General features: G+C 49.7%; 1 protein-coding gene across 1 annotated transcript in view; it reads right to left on the bottom strand.

The window, feature by feature from the left end:
• LOC138840994 (maestro heat-like repeat-containing protein family member 7) overlaps positions 1-18,338 on the bottom strand; it is a 22,109-nt gene continuing 3,771 nt past the window's right edge. The window contains exons 8-25 of the mRNA XM_070041430.1: positions 18,099-18,228; positions 16,579-16,665; positions 13,882-13,989; positions 13,286-13,421; positions 12,311-12,399; positions 10,798-10,947; positions 8,204-8,358; positions 6,036-6,171; positions 5,570-5,745; positions 5,013-5,150; positions 4,802-4,916; positions 3,144-3,284; positions 2,446-2,622; positions 2,178-2,336; positions 1,900-2,001; positions 1,406-1,508; positions 895-954; positions 1-152 (exon numbers count right to left, since the gene is read on the bottom strand). Coding sequence (XP_069897531.1) covers positions 1-152; positions 895-954; positions 1,406-1,508; positions 1,900-2,001; positions 2,178-2,336; positions 2,446-2,622; positions 3,144-3,284; positions 4,802-4,916; positions 5,013-5,150; positions 5,570-5,745; positions 6,036-6,171; positions 8,204-8,358; positions 10,798-10,947; positions 12,311-12,399; positions 13,286-13,421; positions 13,882-13,989; positions 16,579-16,665; positions 18,099-18,228 — 2,314 coding nt within the window. The remainder of the gene's footprint in view (positions 153-894; positions 955-1,405; positions 1,509-1,899; positions 2,002-2,177; positions 2,337-2,445; positions 2,623-3,143; positions 3,285-4,801; positions 4,917-5,012; positions 5,151-5,569; positions 5,746-6,035; positions 6,172-8,203; positions 8,359-10,797; positions 10,948-12,310; positions 12,400-13,285; positions 13,422-13,881; positions 13,990-16,578; positions 16,666-18,098; positions 18,229-18,338) is intronic.

Below are 18,338 nucleotides of genomic sequence, written 5' to 3' on the forward strand. Positions count from 1 at the left end.
TTAAAAGTAGCTCCTTTGGGGTCTCCTCCAGCAGAGGCAGGACCTGCGGGGCTGGGCCCGCAGCAGCTGCTCCTTGGCTTCCAGGATGTAGAGGGTCTGCCTGGTGAGGCAGCTGACCATGGGGTCCGGGTCCTTCTCCATGAGCCTTAAGGCTGTAACACAGACACACAGACACAGTTCCAGATGGAGCTGTGGACAGAGAATGAATGGGCATACCGCCCCAGCCCTGCTTCTGGGAAGGAAGAGGCGCGTGAGTGAGTCTCTTCTAGAATTCTGCTTCGTTGCAACCAAGACCCCAAAGCTGCCCCAGGCTCCGGATGAGGCGAGGCCGCTGCTCTGCATCCTGCAGCCATTGTGCACACCTCAGTCTTCTCGCCCCGCCCCCCTCCAGCTCTGCCTCCTCCTCCAGGAGAAAAGCTCTGAAAAAACCCGCCAGGACAAGCGACCGCCAGGACAAGCGACTGGGAGGACAAGTGACCGGCAGGCGCAGAGCCACACCGGGAGCCACCAAGCCAGGGACACGTGTGGAAAGTCGGCGTGAGGGGAAGGAGGGCGTGTGACGGACGCATCTGAGAGGGACCGGGACTACAGCGTGAGCCGCCTGTGCTCTCCGGAGGGCGGGGCAGGAACCCCGGGGCCCCAGTGAAGATGGTGGTGGTCTCTCCAAGGAAGAGCTGCACCTCCCTGGCTGACAAGGGCAGTGAGGGTGCAGAATGAATATGGGCCCAGACCAACACCCCAAACCTAAGCGCCTTGGGCATGAGCTTTCTCTTCCCTCCTTCTGGAATGACTGTCTCTGCGCGTCACCCTGCCTACTTCCCCTGGCTCCCGAGCCTTCGTGCCGACACGGGCGCCCTCAGCAAGGCAAGCAGGGGGGACGGGAGCTCTACTCACAGGAATACTCTTCCTCGATCCCATCCATCTCTTCCTGGTTGAGGACCTGGATGATCTGGCCTGCGCGGGGTCACACAGAGGCCCCTCAGTCCCCCCTCCAAATCCCAGGGACCCCGGCTGCAAGTGCTCTCCAGCGCCTCACTGTTCACACATCCTCCCTCTGTCTGTCCATCCATCCCTCCTTTGGCCACCAGCCTCAGGTCTGGACTCCCCCTTCCCCTAGAAAGTCAAAATTGCTTCTCTTGGTTCCCTGCAGGCCCATGGGGTGGAGGGAGGCAGGTCCCCGGGTCCCCTCCCCACAGCAGCACCCTCAGCCCTGATGCTCCACCCTTCGGGAGCCTCCTGGCCCTGGAACCAAACCCAGAGGTTCAGTGCAGGGGCAGGGAGCAGGGGGAGGCAGTCCAGCACGACCCCCATGCATCCCATAATCAGTCCTCCTGCACCAGGTCCCTGGCCTGTTCAGAGAACCCTGCTCAAGGACAGCCTGGTCCCAAGCAGCCAGAGGCCATACCTGCAAACCACACAGCTATCAGGCGGATGGGGGTCTGGGGGCTCTTGAAGAGAACCATGCACTGCTTCAGAAACCAGGGGGCTTTGTTTGTCTCCTGCTGCAGCTGTGAGAAGAGGTGGCAGGTGGCAGCAAGGGCAAGTTGCCAGGCCTCCCGCCCTTCCAGCCATCTTGACGCTAAACTCCAATGATCTTTTGAGTATTAAAAAAAAAAAAAATCTTTCACTAACCTTTTACATCTCCACCCCTTGTGCTCTGGCACCTGCCATCTTCTTCCCCCATGAAGCCTTCCTGGATTGCCCAGGCCACTGGCATCCCCATGTGTACAAAGCCCAATACCACCACACGGGCTTGATCCACGCCCTGCTTCAGCCCGGCCTTACCTGGCTCTGCTGTCTTGATCCCTTCTCTCTGTCCAAGCATTACCCTGCCCACTCCTTGGTGGGGACGCCCACCCTCAACACACGGGCACAATGGCCACTTGGCTGCTGGCTTACCAGGGCTCTGAGGATGGTAAACACATCATGGTTGAAAAAGACTGCTTTGAGCCTGGACCAGCCCAGGATGGTGGCTGTCTTGTAGAGGCTGTACTGGCAGATCTGGGGAGACAAGAGGCTCCACATGAGGGACACAGGCAGGGGGGCTGACCGTCTCTGAGGTCAGAGTCTAACAGGTTTCTTCAGTGTCATGCGGAGTGAGCCCCCAGTTTACCTGCTAGGCTTTGACCTCCCACAACACCTGGGGGCAACCTCGGCCCCTCGGCCTGGCCTCTCACCTGGCGCACCTCCATGTTCTCGTCCTTCATGTGCAGCACCAGGAGGACTATCAAGTTGAGGAACTGGTGCCTCAGGGGGAAGATGAGGACATTCCTCTTGGTCTTGGTCAGGAGACTTGCATAGATCTGGAAGGCCTTCAAGCGCAGAGGCTCGGACTCCTGGGTGGAAAGGACACTTCTTCCCCAGTGTCCCAGGCTATGAGGATGAGAAGCCCTCTGGGAAAGCCCCACCCACCCCCTCATCACCCAGCCCCCAGGGAGACTTCACCGCCTCAAAGAAGGTAGACAGCATGAAGGCCAGCTGAGTGAGGAAGGAAGAGGAGTACTGCCACTTGAGGTCCTGCAGGAGGCGCTGCAGCGTCAGGAAGGTCTCCATCACAATGTCAGGGTTGGAGGAGTAACAGCAGTTGAGCACGTGGGGCTGCAGGATGCCCAGCCGTCTCAGCTGTGGAGTGGAGTGAGTCCCGAAATCATTCCCGCTGGCCGCTCCCACTGCCGGCCCGTCCCTCATAGGCTCTTGCATGCCTGGCCTGGGACCGGCCAGCCAGTGAGTGGTAGATTGAGGGTCATCTCCTTCTACCAGCAGCCATCCTGTCACAGGAGAGCACTCGGGCAGGTGCTTTTTGTCCCTAGTAAGGAGACATTCTAGAGGCCCCACTTCCACTACATCCTGTTCCCTTCCCCCTGCCTTCCTTGTACCTGATGATGATCCCAATCTCCAGGGACCTGTAGGAAATATCTGGGATCCTGGGATTGACTGGGTTAATCTCTCAAGTGGCCCACAGAACAACTCCCCCAAGGAGTTAAATACAACTCCTATAAGGAGTTAAGTATGAATGGCTCCACCCCCATCCTGTCCCTGGGGACTATAAGGATTTGCTTTCAATTCCAAGAGTGTGTTCCACTCCATCTATAACTGCACCTAACATCTCCTGAGAGCATGGCCTTGGCCCCTGCCCCACTTACCAAGTTCTTGTGCTTCGCGAAGGTCTCCGTCACCTGCAGCAGGATTTTCACTGTGGCGAGCTCCTCGGTCTTGAACCAGCTTGCCAGAATATGGGTGGCAATGTCATCCACATTGGAGCTCACATCCGGGCAGTGGAGCAGCTGCAAGAAGCCAAGAAAGACTGAAAGGTAGGCAAAGAGAACACAACTTGGAATCTAGATTTCTTCTTCTTAGATTTGGAAGTATTATTAGAAAGGCCAAAGCTTAGTTAAAAGGCCAATTAATAGCCAAGTGCCAGTGGCTCTCTGCTGAAATTCTGGCTACACAGGAGGCTGAGATTTGAGGATTGTGGTTCAAAACCAGCGCAGGCAGGAAAGTCTATGAGATTCTAATCTGCAATTAAACCACCCAAAAGTCAGAAATGAAGCTGTGGCTCAAAGGATAGAATGGTAGCCTTGAGCAAAAGAGCAAAAAGATATCACTCAGGCCCTGAGTTCAAGCCCGAGTACTGGTACAAAAAAAAAAATCTAGGCCTTGGTTGTGGTGGTAGCCATGTACAGATGATCAGAAATGTGTGTTGGTTTATTTAGGAAAAGCTTATCAAGGAAGTGGAACAGGGAATTGAAAAACAGGGAATTTTCATGAGTATCTAGGCGTGCGTGCGTGCGTGCGTGCGTGCGTGCGTGTGTGTGTGTGTGTGTGTGTGTGTGTGTGTGTGTGTGTGTCCTGGGGCTTAAACTCAGGGCCTGAGTGCTGTCCCTGTACGCTTTTGCTCAAAGCTAGCACTCTACCACTTGAGCCACAGCTCCATTTCTGGTTTTCTGGAGGTAACTTAGAGATATGAGTCTCAAGGACTTTCCTGTCCAGGCTGGTTTCCAACTGTGATTCTCAGATCTCAGCCTCCTGAGTAGCTAGAATTAAGGTGTGAACCATCGGCACCCAGCAACATATCAGTTTTATAACCTTTTACATTTTCCCCCCATATTTTCTAAATTTTCTACTCATTGTGTTTCCTGGAAAATGACTGAATTCTACTGAGTTACTCAGGGATGATGATCAAAGATTAATTTTCAAAGGTCAATTGGGGCTGAAGTGGCTGAAAGGCAGAGCTGTGTTGCTCCAGAAAGTCTGTCAGGGTGAAACTGCCTTGAAAGTCAAGAAAGAACCAGCCAGGCGCCAGTGGCTCACGCCTGTCATCCTAGCTACCCATTGAGGATCGTGGTTCAAAGCCAGCCTGGGCAGCAAAGTCCATGAGATTCTTATCTCCAATGAACCACCAGAAAACTGGAAGTGGCGCTGTGGCTCAAATGGTAGAGCGCTCGCCTTGAGCTGAAGAGCTGAGGGACAGCGCCCAGGCCCAGAGTTCAAGCCCCATGACCAACAACAACACAACAACAAAAAAAAAAACAAAGAGAAAGAAAGGAAAGAAGGAAGGAAGGAAGGAAGGAAGGAAGGAAAGAAGGAAGGAAGGGAGGGAGGGAGGAAGAAAGGAAGGAAGGAAGGAAGAAGCAATGCCTCTAACTGAAGGAAACAGAATGATGTGCCATCAGAATGTCCCCTAGACCTTCAGTGAGGCCAGGACAGGACCAGGCCACCGCTGTCCCCAGTGGTCCTCCCTGGAGGACGCCTCCCAGAGGACCATCCTCATTGCCCTCTCCTCCCACCCTGCCCCAGGCACCTCTGCCAGCAGCACCAAGGCTGTCACGTGACTGGTACAGTCCAGGTCCTGGAGGGTCCTGATGAGGAGGCTGAAGATGGGGCGGTTGTGCCAGCAGTTCTTGACCACCAGGGATCTGTAGACACATGGCGCTCAGGATGAGGCCCAGGCTACAGGACTGGACCAAGAACACAGACGGTTCTCAGCCAGGGACTTCACAGTCACAGCCTACCTGGCCAGCAGAGTGACTCCTTCGTAGTGGGTTTCAGGATCCATAAGCCGCTCCCAACCTCCAAGCTCCTGGATGTAAACCACGTGGTCCCCGTACCCTGAACTGCTTATCAAGGTCTTCAGGGTGTCTGTGGAAAAACTGGGGAAGGAACAAGAGGCAGGTGGGAAGTCAGCCTCTCCCTGTGCTCCTCATCTTCCTGGCCTCCTGTGAACCATGAACTGCAACCTGTTAGGACAGCCCTTACCCCCAAGACTACATCTGCCAGAGAAGAGCGTGGAGACCCTATGGGGTCCTCAGGTAATGCAGATCTGGGGGCGGGGGGGGGGGAGGGGGAGAGGGGATAGAATTCAGGCCTGTGGGCCCAGAAATCTTTTGATTTCACTTTGGTCCTGACTGTCTGCATCAGCCTAGTGAGCCAGATTTTTAAGTCTGTTCCGAAGAGTCCAGTACACCCCGTGATGACTTGTGAGTGACATGGTAGGGGCGGGGTGTGTGCGGAAAAAGTGGGCTGTGTCCAGGAGGCAGCACATGACAGTGCTGGCCAAGGCCCAATGTACCTGATGGGGTTCACCCACTTCGTTTCGTAGGGTTGATCTTCCATTGCTTCGGCCCTCCCTTCGAACACAAGAAAGGAGATCCGGAACAGCAGTGCTAGGAAGAGGGACGAGAAGAAAGTCTGCACCTCCAGGCGCCGGCTGGGCTCCAGCAGCAGCTCGTGGACGGCCCTGGTGGCCTGGAGAAGGAGAGAGAGGATGCCATCACCTCTCTGTCACCAGGAAATCCCTTCGTGCAGGCGATCTTGAGGATGGGCTTGGCTTGCTCAGTGACCCCATGGCGCTCATCGCTCATAAGGCGTTTTCTGGGTGAGACCCAGAACACAGCCCTTGGCCCAACCCCAAGACTCTGCCATTAAAATGTGCCATCCAACAGCCACAGCCAAAAGGTAAAGGTCCTCAGAGCTCAAGACAGCCAAGCACAAAGGGTCACCTTGCCAGCCCCCAGCCCCTCTGCCAGCCCTCGTACAATGAGCGGGGAGAGCTCTGGCCTGCGGCCCGACTCCTCTTCCACAGGTGGCTTCAGCCTCTGCAGCAGATGCTCCAGGATCAGCTCGTAGTCTTTGGGGAAGGATGCTAGGATTTCCCAAGGCTGGCGCACTCCTCTGCAGAGCCAGAACAGCCAGGTTAGACCAGAGATGCACACACTACTGGTGCCATAATGCTTTGGGGAGGGGCTCTGGCTCCTTCACCCAAGCCTCCAGCAGTACAGACCCCGGCTTGCTTCCTCCTAGCTCATCATCTCCCTTCATGGTCCCCTGTCCTTTCCTCCCATTCACCTTCACATCACCAGCAGCCCTCCCCTCTTTGCTAACTTGTGTGTAGATAAATCAGAAGATTTTCCCCTGGCCTGCAAGCCTGAATTAAGAAACATCTGAGACCAAAGCTTATTAACCACACTTAAGTAAACCTGCTCAAGTCCTTGCTCAAGTCCCAGCCCTGGAGTTCTGTCCAAGCTTTCCTTACCAACCTATGCACGCACGCACACACACACACACACACAAGCACACACACACACAAGCACAGAAGCACAAGCCCCACGCAGGACCACCACACAGGCCAAGTCTGAAGATTTTCTAGCCTCAACCCATGTGACTTTTTCTTTTCTTTTACAATTTTTGCCTGGCAGATCTCACCTTATCTAGTCCTGGCAACACCATACACAACTGCTCATTCATTCCTACAAAATAGTATAACAAAATTTGAAGCAATTCTGTTTAATATGCTCTAAAAGTCATGGCCATGTCTGTGTGTGTGTGTGTGTGTGTGTGTGTGTGTGTGTGTGTGTGCATGTGTGTGTGCACGTGCGTGTGCCCAGTCCTGGGGATTGAATTTAGGTCCTGGGTACTGCTCTCTACCACTTGAGCCACAGCTCTACTTCTAGCCTCTTTTGCTGGTTAACTGGAGATAAGAGTCCCATGGACTTTCCTGCCCAAGCTGGCTTTGAACTATAATCCTTAAATGTCAACCTCCTGAGTAGCTAGGATTACAGGAGTGAGGTGCCAGTACTCACTTAAAGTAACTTTTAAAAAATTAACAAAAAGAAACTAAAGTAGTATAGCCACACAATGTAATATCAGGAAGCCTTAAAATTATACTTACAAAAGGGTTTTAACATGGGAAATGCCATACAATGTTAAATAAAAAAAAAACATACAAATTGGCAGACTATAGTCTTGACTATGTATTTTGTAACACTACTGTTAAGAGGTGGGAAAAGGGCTGGGAAGGTGGCTTAGTGGTAGAGTGCTTGCCTTGCATGCCTGAGGCCCTGGGTTCGATTCCTCAGCACCACATAAGCAGAAAAAGCAGGAAGTGGCGCTGTGGCTCAAGTGGTAGAGCACTAGCCTTGAGCTGAAGAGCTGAGGGACAGCGGCCAGGTCCAGAGTTCAGGCCCCACGACTGGACCAAAAAAAAAAGAGGTGGAAAAAATACAAATTATTCCCAAGTGACAGCAGAAGGTGCATTTGAGTGGGACTTGATTTTTTTTTGTTTTGCTTTTTCTAAACTTAACATGCTTTCCAATTATTTTTCTGCAATAAGTCATGCTACTCTCAAAATCACTGCCCTCCAAGTAAATAACAAATTATTAAAAATTAAATAGATGGGGGCTGGGAAAGTGGCTCAGTGGTAGAGTGCTTGCCTTGAATGCATGAGATTCTGGGTTTGATTCCTCAGCACCACATAAGCAGAAAAATCCAGAAGTGGCTCAAGTGGTAGAACGCTAGCCTTGAGCTGAAGAACTGAGGGACAATGCCCAGGCCCAGGGTTCAGCCCCATGACCAACCAAAAAAAAAAAAAAAAAGAAATTAAATAGATGCTAGATGCTGGTGGCTTATGCCTATAATCTGAGCTCCTCTGCTACTTAGGAAACACAGGTCCTGAGGAACATAGTTTAAAGCTAGCCTGGGCAGAAAAGTTCATGAAATTACACCTCTAACATAATCAGCAAAATAAAAACCAGGGATGGAGGTATGGCTCAAGCGGTAGAACACCAGCCAAGCAAGCAAGCCAAGCAAGTGCAAGCTCCGAGTTTAAACCCCAATACCACCCCCTCCAAACAAACTGAATCCATTTTCAGAATAAGCAAGTCAAAGGGCCATTGGGGTTCAAGGCCTGCAGCCGGCAGTGCCTTACTTTTGTGACTGATCTTCTATCTTAATTAGCGTCAAGATGACTTCATCAGTGTAGGACTGGGCGAACATGTGAAAGATCTTCTTTATGGCATTCAGGGATGTGGTCTCTGTGATGTTGCTCATGTGGTAGTAAATATACCGGATGATCTCTGACACCTGAAACGAGAAAGAGAAAGGCTCTTTCAGACTTCTTGAGGCCAGCTCCTCAGACACCCACTTGATCAATGGGGCTGCCCACAATGCTTGCATAGACTCCGTCCCACTGCACTCTGTCCTGGTCAGACACTCCCATAGCACTTAGGTCCCCATACTTTCAGAGGGGCAAATAGAAAACAAGTACAGTGGCTTATGCCTGCAACCTTAGCTACTTGGAAAGCTAAGACTGGGGAACTGAGGTTTAGGGGGACCCTGGACAAAAAGACCCCCATCTAGTAGCATGCATCTGTCATCCCAGCAATGGTGGGAAACATAAATAGGAAGGCTGTGGTCCAGAAATCAAGACTATGTCAAAAAATAACTAGAGTGCAAAGGGTCGGAGGAGAGGCTTGTGTGGTAGACTGCCTGCCTAGCAAGTGAAAGGCCCTAAGTGAAACCCAAGTACTGTCAAAACTCTCCCAGTCAGACCTGAGTACTGCCAACACTCCCCCCAAACAGGAGCAAGAAATAAAGCACATTCATGGGGGGATGACTAGACTGGGTCTGGACACCACATCATGAGCGACTTGGAGGAAGGACACAGTCCTTGCTGTTTACTGGTGTATGGACCAGAGACAGCCTTGTGGACCTCGTGGCTCCTAAAGTCACATTTCCTGGATTTGAATTTCACCTCTCAGTGAACTCACTGTGTGACCTCTGAAAAGGGTTCATGTGTATGTGTGCACGCGCATGTGTGTGTGTGTGTGTGTGTGTGTGTGTCCATATTGGGGCTTGAACTCAGGGCCCAGACACTCTCTCTTAGTTATTTTGCTCAAAGATGGCACTCTACTACACCCTCCACATCTGGTATTTTACTGGTGAATTGAGACAAGACTTTCTCTGATTTGTCTAATGTGATCCTCAGATCTGAGGCTCCTGAGTAGTTTGCGGTACAGGTATGAGCCACTTGTGTCCAGCTAATACATATAATTTTTGTTAGTTCAAAATGCATTATTTTGTAAGTGATTCACAAGTAAAATGAGCGGTGGGTTCAAATAATGAGGTCCTCCATGTTGCTTCTGGCAGAGTTTGGCTGCCTATGGGCCAGAGATGGCTTCAGGAGGGATCCCAAGCCTTAGGTAAGAAGTGGAGTTTGGGGCCTCGAGGACCCCCCTTCAACTCTAAGAGCCTGTCACCAGCTGTCTGCTTGAGTCAGAGCGTCATCAGCTGCATGGCTTGCAGGCCACTGAGGTGCAAAAGGTCAGATCTGGAATGCAGCAGCACCTACGCAGAGACGCCACGAGCACATGGGGCAGTGAATGCGGCCATGGGTCCCCAGGATCTTTTACAATGATTTCATGAAGAGAACAGGTGAGACATTATGCTGTCTTAATTGTCCTGAGGGCCAATTCCACCTCTGATAGATAGAGTGTCTGTGCATTATTTTACTAGGTCAGTGACTTCATAAGTGTACACACACATAAACACAGATACACAGCTTTTAACTCTATGACAGTCCCAAAGCAATACATATTCAGTAGAAGCCATTCCTGGAAGTGTGAATTTTCTTATGTCCTTTTTAAAAAGAATCCTTGGGTGTTGGCTGAGAGCAGAAGGCCCAGTCACAATGGACCACAGGGGAAATTCTGAGACTTTACAGTGTAGTGCTGCTAAGTGGGAAGTGGGGAGACTGGGTCTATTAAATGCCTTTTTCATGTCCGGCATTTCCCTTCACAATGGCTGTGTTGGGACATTATGCCATTATTAGTAGAGAAGCATTTGTCTATGCCTATTTCTATTTCTTCTGCTTCTGTTATATGTCTCATTTCTGTTTCTGTATCTTCTACCTTCACATCCACCTCTGTCATCCATTGTGCCTTTGCCTCCTGAAGGTACTACGTGCCTAACTTATGTGCACTTCCTGGGAGCTGACAGGATGTCAGGAATCTCTCCTGGTCCTGGGAGCTCACGGCAATCTGCTAGAACTGGGACTCGGTTCTTCCCTTCCTGCTACAGATGGAAGCTGGATGACCGCCCCATCCCCCACCTCGCCCTCTCCATGAAAACACCTCTGCACGATTGCAGAAGCTCATCACTTCGCTTTTTCCTCTGCACGAAAACACTGGAATGCCTTATACTCAGACAGGTAAGAAATAAAACAGAATTAGACTTAACAATGAAAAAGCCAGGCACCGGTGGCTCATGCCTGTAATCCTAGCTACTCAGGAGGCTGAGATTGCAGAGCAAAGCCAGCTCGGGCAGGAAAGTCCACGAGACTCTTATCTCCAACTAACTACCAGGAAACAAGAAGTGGCTCTGTGACTCAAGTGGTAGAGTGCTCACCTTGAACAGAAAAGTTCAGGGACAGCACCCAGGCCCTAAGTTCAAGACCCACAACTGAAAGGAAAAAAAAATCCAGAAGAATCTTGAGCAGACTTTGGGGGAGCCCCGGGAGACTACCTTTCCGATTTCTGGGATCGTGTGTTTCAGGAGGACCTTAAACACTTTGGAGGCCGCCCGGGTGTCCTGGATGTCGGTACTTGCCATGGCTTCTATGGTCACGATAATCACATCAGCTCTCTCCAAAGGGGTCAAGTACTTCCTGAAGAACTGAAGAAGAGAAGAACTGTCATGCCAGGGTCAGCATGCCACCCTGGGACTCAGGCCCTGGTCAGCCCCTGCCTGTTCTGAAGTCCCCAGGAGGGATCTGTGGGGTACAGAGGACAGTGGCAAAGGAGTTTCTATTTTCAACTCGGTGTGCCAGTAGACACGTCCATTGGCAATGAGTTCAGGTATCTAGGGAGTTTACATTCTTCCAAATCAAGGAGAACTGCCATCTTGGACAGCAGATGTCCCTGTGTCCTATGTGAGGCTTGCGTACTCAATGACTCGGGTGACCACTTGGTGCCTGGTTGTCTTGCTGAGAGCTGGGAAGGACTGTGAGCAAGATGCCTGGCACAAAGGCCAGAAACTCAGTCCCACTACTGGGCCCTGCAGGGAGACCTGGGCCAGTGGGAAAGGAGAATGGAGGCAAGCTAAGACAGGACAGTTACAGCAGGTACCAAGCCACACAAGGCTTGGGGTGCCACGAGGCAGTTCAGACTTGAGAATAAAGACATTGGCGACTTGGTGACCTGGAGAGGGGAGGGGGCATCACAATGAGGTTTGTACTTTATTTTTTATGCCATTCCTGGTGCTTGAACTCAAGGCCTGGGCGCTGTCCCTGGGCTTTTTTTTTTTTTTTTTTTTTTGCTCCAGGCTAGCGCTCTACCACTTGAGCCACAACTCTACTTCTGGCTCTTTGGTTGTTAATTAGAAATAAGAGTCTCACAGACTTTTCTGCCCAGGCTGGCTTTGAATCATGATCATCAGATCTCAGCCTCCTGAGTAGGAGTGCAATACCAGAGGCCAACTCAGTAGTTTAGAAATAGTTTTTTGTCATGTCGAAAATGGTGTGACAGGAGCATGGATGGACACAGGACTATCTGTGGGTGAGAAGCCATAGCAAGCTCCCATACTAGCAAGGGACGATGGTGGACTGAATCACAATAGCCAGGATGGGCTGTGCAGGGCAGACTTAGGAGGCAGAGTGGACAGACATGGTATTCAACTAGATGTCAGGAGGGGAGGGAGAGGAAAGGTCAAAGGCTGACTCCTAGCAAGAGTGGTTTTGGCAGCCTGAGCCTGGGACACCATACTTAACGTATCCCATACACCATTGCTAAATGGATGTGCTTAGAGGTAGGCCATGGCTAAAAGTGCAAAGGCACAATCTGCAAGTGAAGAATACAGTTGACTACACTTCTTTCCAAAAGCCTCGGGACCTCAAACTTCAATCAAGTACAACCCACTGTGTGAGGCCTTGAACTCTGGGGGATTACAACCCTAGCGGCCCCACACAGACTCTGCAATTTCTCCTCTCCCGTGCCCTCCCGGTTCCCTGGCGCATGGCGCACAGCGGCAGGAGGGTTACCAGTGCAAGGTCCTGCATGCTGAAGAGCCACTGTCTGCGGAAATGTTTCTGTAAGTCCTTCAGGATCTCTTCTATCTTCGCTTTTACACCTCCAATCCAAAAATGGCAATTAAGGGGCAAGGCCTTAGCAGGGATGAGGAACTCACACTACCCTGGCTCATCACCAAGCCTCAGAGAGACCCAAAGAGTCAAATGGATGAAATAACATTAGCCCACCAGAATGGAGAGTTAACTAGAACTAACCAGCATCCTGTACCTGTACCATGTCCAAATGTAGACTAACCCCATCACCATATCCCTATTGAACCTCTACAAGCCAGAGCCTCAGAAACTTCCTTTGGGAGGTATTTGCAAATTCTCCCTGGTACCCCTGTGGATGTAGTTGAATGGATATTTGGTTTTCCCAGAATGGAGAGGGACTAGATCAAGGATCAGATTTGTTCCCTAAGAAAGGATGCTCCTGTCTCCTAGGCCTAGCAATAAGGATGGGACAGCTGATTAGTACTGTTGATCCTATTGGTGGCTGTAAGGTTTTGATTTTGGGGGTTGTTACTGTTGTTTCTGCCAGTACTGGGCACTGTCCCTTAGCGTTTTGGCTCAAAGCCAGCAGTTAATTGGACTTCCTGTCCAGGCTGCTTCGAACTGTAATCGCCAGATCTCAGTCTGCTGAATAGTTACGATTATAGGTGCAAGCCACCAGCACCCAGTTTGCAAATTCTCTCCCCACCCCCAACTCCACCCAAGAATCTCTTGGTTCAGCAGTAGGTTTGGGAACTCATCCAGGTAATTCCCCAACCTACTTGTAATTGATCATTGGTCTTCCCAGTCCTGGGCATCTTGGCAGATTTGCTCCTATGCCCACACCAGAGGGCATGGTCCTTTGGGATGTGTCTGACACAATGTGGCATCTAATGCACACAGTACTCACTTGCTCTTGCTATTCAGTGAAGGGGGCGCTCAGGTTTGAACACTTACTTCTCTGAAGCACAAGGATTTTGAACAAGTAATGCAAGGCCTCTGATGCCTCCATGCTGACCTCATGGTTCGAGTGCACGCTGAGGAGACCCAAGATGCCCATCAATTTCCCAGTCATGGAGAAAAGCGACATGTGCTGCCAAGGAGAGGAAGGAAATGGTTACTTCTCCACCATCCTGAAAGAACTTTCTCCCTACTGCTCCCTCCACCAATCTCTCCTCTCCTCCACATTATGAAATCATTTGCCTCCCCTGGCTAGCTTCACACTCCTTCTTGCCCCCAAGAAAGTCTTAATAAGTACCCAGGACCGGGGGTGGCCAGAGCCCTGAGACAAAGCAGCCATTGGGCAGTTGGACCTCTAGTCCAGACTAGGACCTCCAAGGCTGAGAAGTATGTGCTAATTGGAAGTCATTAGACATAGGACAAACCAAACGGAGGAATTAAGCCTCTTGTCCCAAAGGAATAGCAAAAACACGACAAGAGGTGCTCTAGTCCCTCGCCCTCTGGCAGCCTGCAGATCCTCTTTCTCCTCAGGGCCCAGGTTCAGAGAAGCAGGGCTCTGTGGGGCCAGCCTCACCCCTTCCCCAAGTGCTTACCAACAGTTCAGAAAAATTGCAGATGAACCTCAACAAGCGGGACATGGTGCCCAAGGCCCGGTTCTGCTCGTATTTTTTTTCTGACAGTGTTACCCAAGGTAGGATGATCTGGATGAGAAGAAAGACGCCCATCAGCACTGTGCGTGGCATGACCCTGCCTGCCTTCCCTTGATTCTGCATCTCTGACCACCGAGAACATAAACAGGAGGGACACTGGTAAGCTTGGTGAAGCTAGGGCGGGTTGAAGAGTCTGAGTTGAAGGATGGGTTTAAAGACAGAGCTGCACCTTTGAGGTAGAATTGCAAAGCAGAAGGCAAGGAGGATAAGAGGAGGTGGAAAATGGCCTTCTCTTGATGGCCTGCTTATACCAACCCATCTGCTCTGCCAGGGGCAGTGGTGAAGTGCCACAGGCAGGCAATCTGGCCACCGTAGGTAGATAACTTGCTCTATCTTCCTGACAAGACTGGGAAACAGTCCCCTTAGCTGGGAGGGCCTGAGTCCTGCTTGATGTAAATTGTTGAAAAGTGTCCCAATCACACCACAGCTGTACAACAGCAATGAGGCCTTTCTCCTCATCATGAGGACATGCATGTGTGAAAGAAAGAAAGTGAAGAAAAGGAAAGGAAAGAGAGAGAGAGAGGATGGAGGAAAGGAAGGAAGATAGAAAGGGAGGGAAGGAGATAGAAAGAGAGAAAAGGAGAGAGGGAGGGGGAAAAGGAAGGGAAAGAAAGGAAATAAATCTCCACCCATATCTGACATCCAATACTAAGATTAATTCAGAGTTGATCATTTTCACTTAAAACCTAAAATTACAAGCTTATTGAGGAAAACATGAGAAAATACTTGAGACCTTCAGTAAAGCAAATGTGTATTAGATAAGACCGCATAATTACAACCATAAAGGAAAATAATCCTAATTTGCACTTCATCAAAGTGATTATTGCTGTTCTTCAAAAGACACATCTAAAAGAATTCAAAGGCAAGCAACAAAATGGCATATAAAGAACTTTTGAAACTCAAAAAAATAAAGTAAAAAGAGACTAGAAGGCTGAGAATGTGGCTTAGTGGCAGAGTACTTGCCTAGCATGCATGAAGCCCTGGGTTCGATTCCTCAGTACCACATAAACAGAAAAGGCTGGATGAGGTGCTGTGGCTCAAGTGTTTGTGTGCTATTCTTGAGCAAAAGAAGCTCAGGAACAGTGCGCCCAGGCCCTAAGTTCAAGCACCAGGATTGACTGGCAAAAAAAAAAAAAAAAAAAAAAGCCTTCAGGACTTCCCTGCCTGTGGTTACTTCAAACTATGAAAATCTCAGCCTTCTGAGTAGTAAGTATTACAGGCATGAGCCACCAGGGCCCAGAACATGCAATGTTTCATGCAAAATTATATTGCCCTAATTGATGACTAGCCTATCCACAAAAGTTGGTTTCAAAGGACTCTTGGCTTTTCCCCCAATTTGGTCCTCCTCAGGGGATGGCAATTGTCATAACTAAGAATATTTGAAAAAAAGATAAAGATAATTAAAGAAGGGGTAGCAATGATTGAGATGCATTGTACTTATAACCTGAAATATGGAAGTATAATCTATTTGTACAGTTACTTATTAATAAAATAAAAAAATAAGTGTTCTGCAATTATTAGAGCTTCCTGGAGGTACTCCAAGGAATAGAAATGTAGGCTGGCAGGGTGCTGTTGACTCACACCTGTAAACCTAACTATTCAGGAGTCTGAGATCTGAGGATCATAATTTGAAGCCAGCCTAAGCAGATAAACCTGAGAGAGGGGGGCTGGGAAGGTGGCTCAGTGGTAGAGCGCTTGCCTTGCATGCCTGAGGCCCTGGGTTTGATTCCTCAGCACCACATAAGCAAAAAGAAAAAAGCCGGAAGTGGCGCTGTGGCTAAGTGGTAGAGCGCTAGCCTTGAGCTGAAGAGCTGAGGGACAGCGCCCAGGCCCAGAGTTCAGGCCCCACGACCGGACCCCAAAAAAAAAAAATCTGAGAGATCTTTATCTCCACTTAACCAGAAAAATGCCAGATGTAGAGATGTGGCTCAAATGGTAGAGAACCAGCCTTGAGCAAAAAAGCTAAGCAAGAGTATAAAACGGTGAGTTCAAGCCCTAGTACTGGCACAAATAAAATAAAATAAAGCCAAAAACAAACAAAAAAAGTATATAAAGCTGGATAGGTGACTACGGAGATGTTCATCGTAGAGTAGTAACAGGCACTTCACTGGGAGAAATCTTGAAGAAGATTAAAGTCCAGCATAGATATAAATATCATTTATATTAACATATTGATTTATAAATTAATCATATTCAGAATTATCAATCATATTTATAAGTCAATCACATATTAGTTTGCTTTCATATAATTAATATTAATAACTATAAATGCTGATGTTTATATAAATATTATTTAGATGATTTATCTAACTATTTTTATGTCCACATGGTATGAAGGCCCCAAAGCATCCAAGTTCTGGATGGAAACAGGTCCATGGTCTGATGGCTGCCGTTCTGCCACACTCAGAGTCTTCTGGAGACATAGAATTTGTCCTCTGGCAATGCTTATGCTTGCATGCTGAGGTTTGAGAGCTAGGGTGACACCCACTATGTCAACAGATGTCCTTCCCTTCCTCCCGAACATACAGTACAAGCAACCACAGAGGATTTGGGGATCCCTGGTTTCTCCACCCGTTTTACCTCCAGGAAGTTTTGCAGTATGAGCATGTTGGGGTTCATATCTTCCATCACAAGTGCTTGTAACATGTCATCCAGGGCCTGGGTGGTCTGAAGGGTGAGGAGATATGAGGTGTTACAGAAAGGTATCACAGCACTAGCTCGGCTCCTTAGGGGTGCTGGTGCTCCCTCTATCCCCAGCACCCTACCCAGCCCAGCTCTGCCACACACACACACACACACACACACACACACCACCACCACCACCACCACCACCACCACACCACACCACATCTTGCCATGTGGCAGCCATACTCTGGTCTTCTCCCAGGCTTGATCTTTTGTAGCCTCATTGAAGGCTGAATCAAGCCCAAATTGACTTATGATGATAAAATAATGACACATAGGCAGTGAGCTGTTCTCTCCATACAAAGACAGCTCCCATGGGATTCTCATCTTTAGAAAATCATTCTGCCAAACTTGCGGGATACTTAGGGGAGGGGCAGTTGTGTGTGTGTGTGTGTGTGTGTGTGTGTGTGTGTGTGTGTGTGTGTGTGTGTGTGTGTGTGTGTGTGTGTGTGTTTTGTAGTTCTGGAGATCTCACCTCAGGGCCTTGAACATGTTAGGGTAGTGCTTTGCTACTGCCTGCAGCCAAGCCCAAGAGATATTCCTAATTTTCATTTTCTTGCTTGGTCATGGGGCTGGAACTCGGGGCCTGGGCACTGTTGTTGAGCTCCTTTGCTCAAGGCTAGTGCTCTACCACTTGAGCCACAGCTCCACTTCTGGATTTTTGGTGTTTTAATTAGAGATAAGAGTCTCAAAGACTTTCTTGCCCCACTGGCTTTGAACAACAATCCTCACATCTCAGCCTCCTGAGTAGGTAGGATTACAGGCGCGAGCCACCAGCACCTGGCTGATATTCCTAATTTTAAAAGCAAACATACTTGGTAAGATATGGTAGTCCACTGGTTTATTTAATAGAACCTATGGGTTCTATTTGTGTGTGTGTGCATGCGTGTGTGTGTGTGTGTGTGTGTGTGTGTGTGTGTGTGGTATATGCCAGTACTGGGGCATGAACTTGGGGCCTTGCACTTTTGCTTAGCTTTTTTGCTCAAAGCTAGGGCTCTACCACTTGAGCCACACCCCTACTGCCAGCTTTTTATTGATAAACTAGGGATAAGAGTCTTGTACACTTCTGCCCAGGCTGTCCTGGAACTGCCTCAGATCTCAGTCTCTTGAGTAGCTAGGATTACAGGCGTGAGCCACCAATGCTTGGCTCTGTGGGTGGTATTGCTAGATTGTCCCCTCCTAAGGCTGAGACTGTCATGTCAGCCTCAGTGACAGAACACGTGGGTAGAACCAAAACACAGACCACGCCACGAAAGGCAGGTGAGGACCAGGCAGTCCAGGATCAGTCTGAACAGCACCAAGGCCACAGGGCCATGAGCTCCTAAAGGAAGGTCAGAGGAGGTGAACGGCCAAGTAGCTGGGAGGTCAGGAAGTGACCCCAAAGACAAAATCACCCCGATGATGATGTGGATTACCTGGATATAGAGACTGGCACTCTCTTTTCTGTCTAGGCTAGGTAAGATGAGCGGCAGAGAGAACATGATGGAGATGGCAGCATTGACCAGGTCCAGCTTCTGAGATACGTTGAAAGGTGGCTTCACCTGGCTGGAGAGAGACAGAACCCCGGGGCCTGTGAGAGGTGGGGCTGTGTTTCTGGAGGAAACAGTGGGAGCCTTCCCTGCCCTGGATGTTCTGATAGACTCCCAGTAGTGAAA

Source organism: Dipodomys merriami, unplaced genomic scaffold, assembly GCF_024711535.1.
Source record: "Dipodomys merriami isolate MVZ:Mamm:240054 unplaced genomic scaffold, mDipMer1.0.p SCAF_31, whole genome shotgun sequence".
Lineage (NCBI taxonomy): Eukaryota > Metazoa > Chordata > Mammalia > Rodentia > Heteromyidae > Dipodomys > Dipodomys merriami.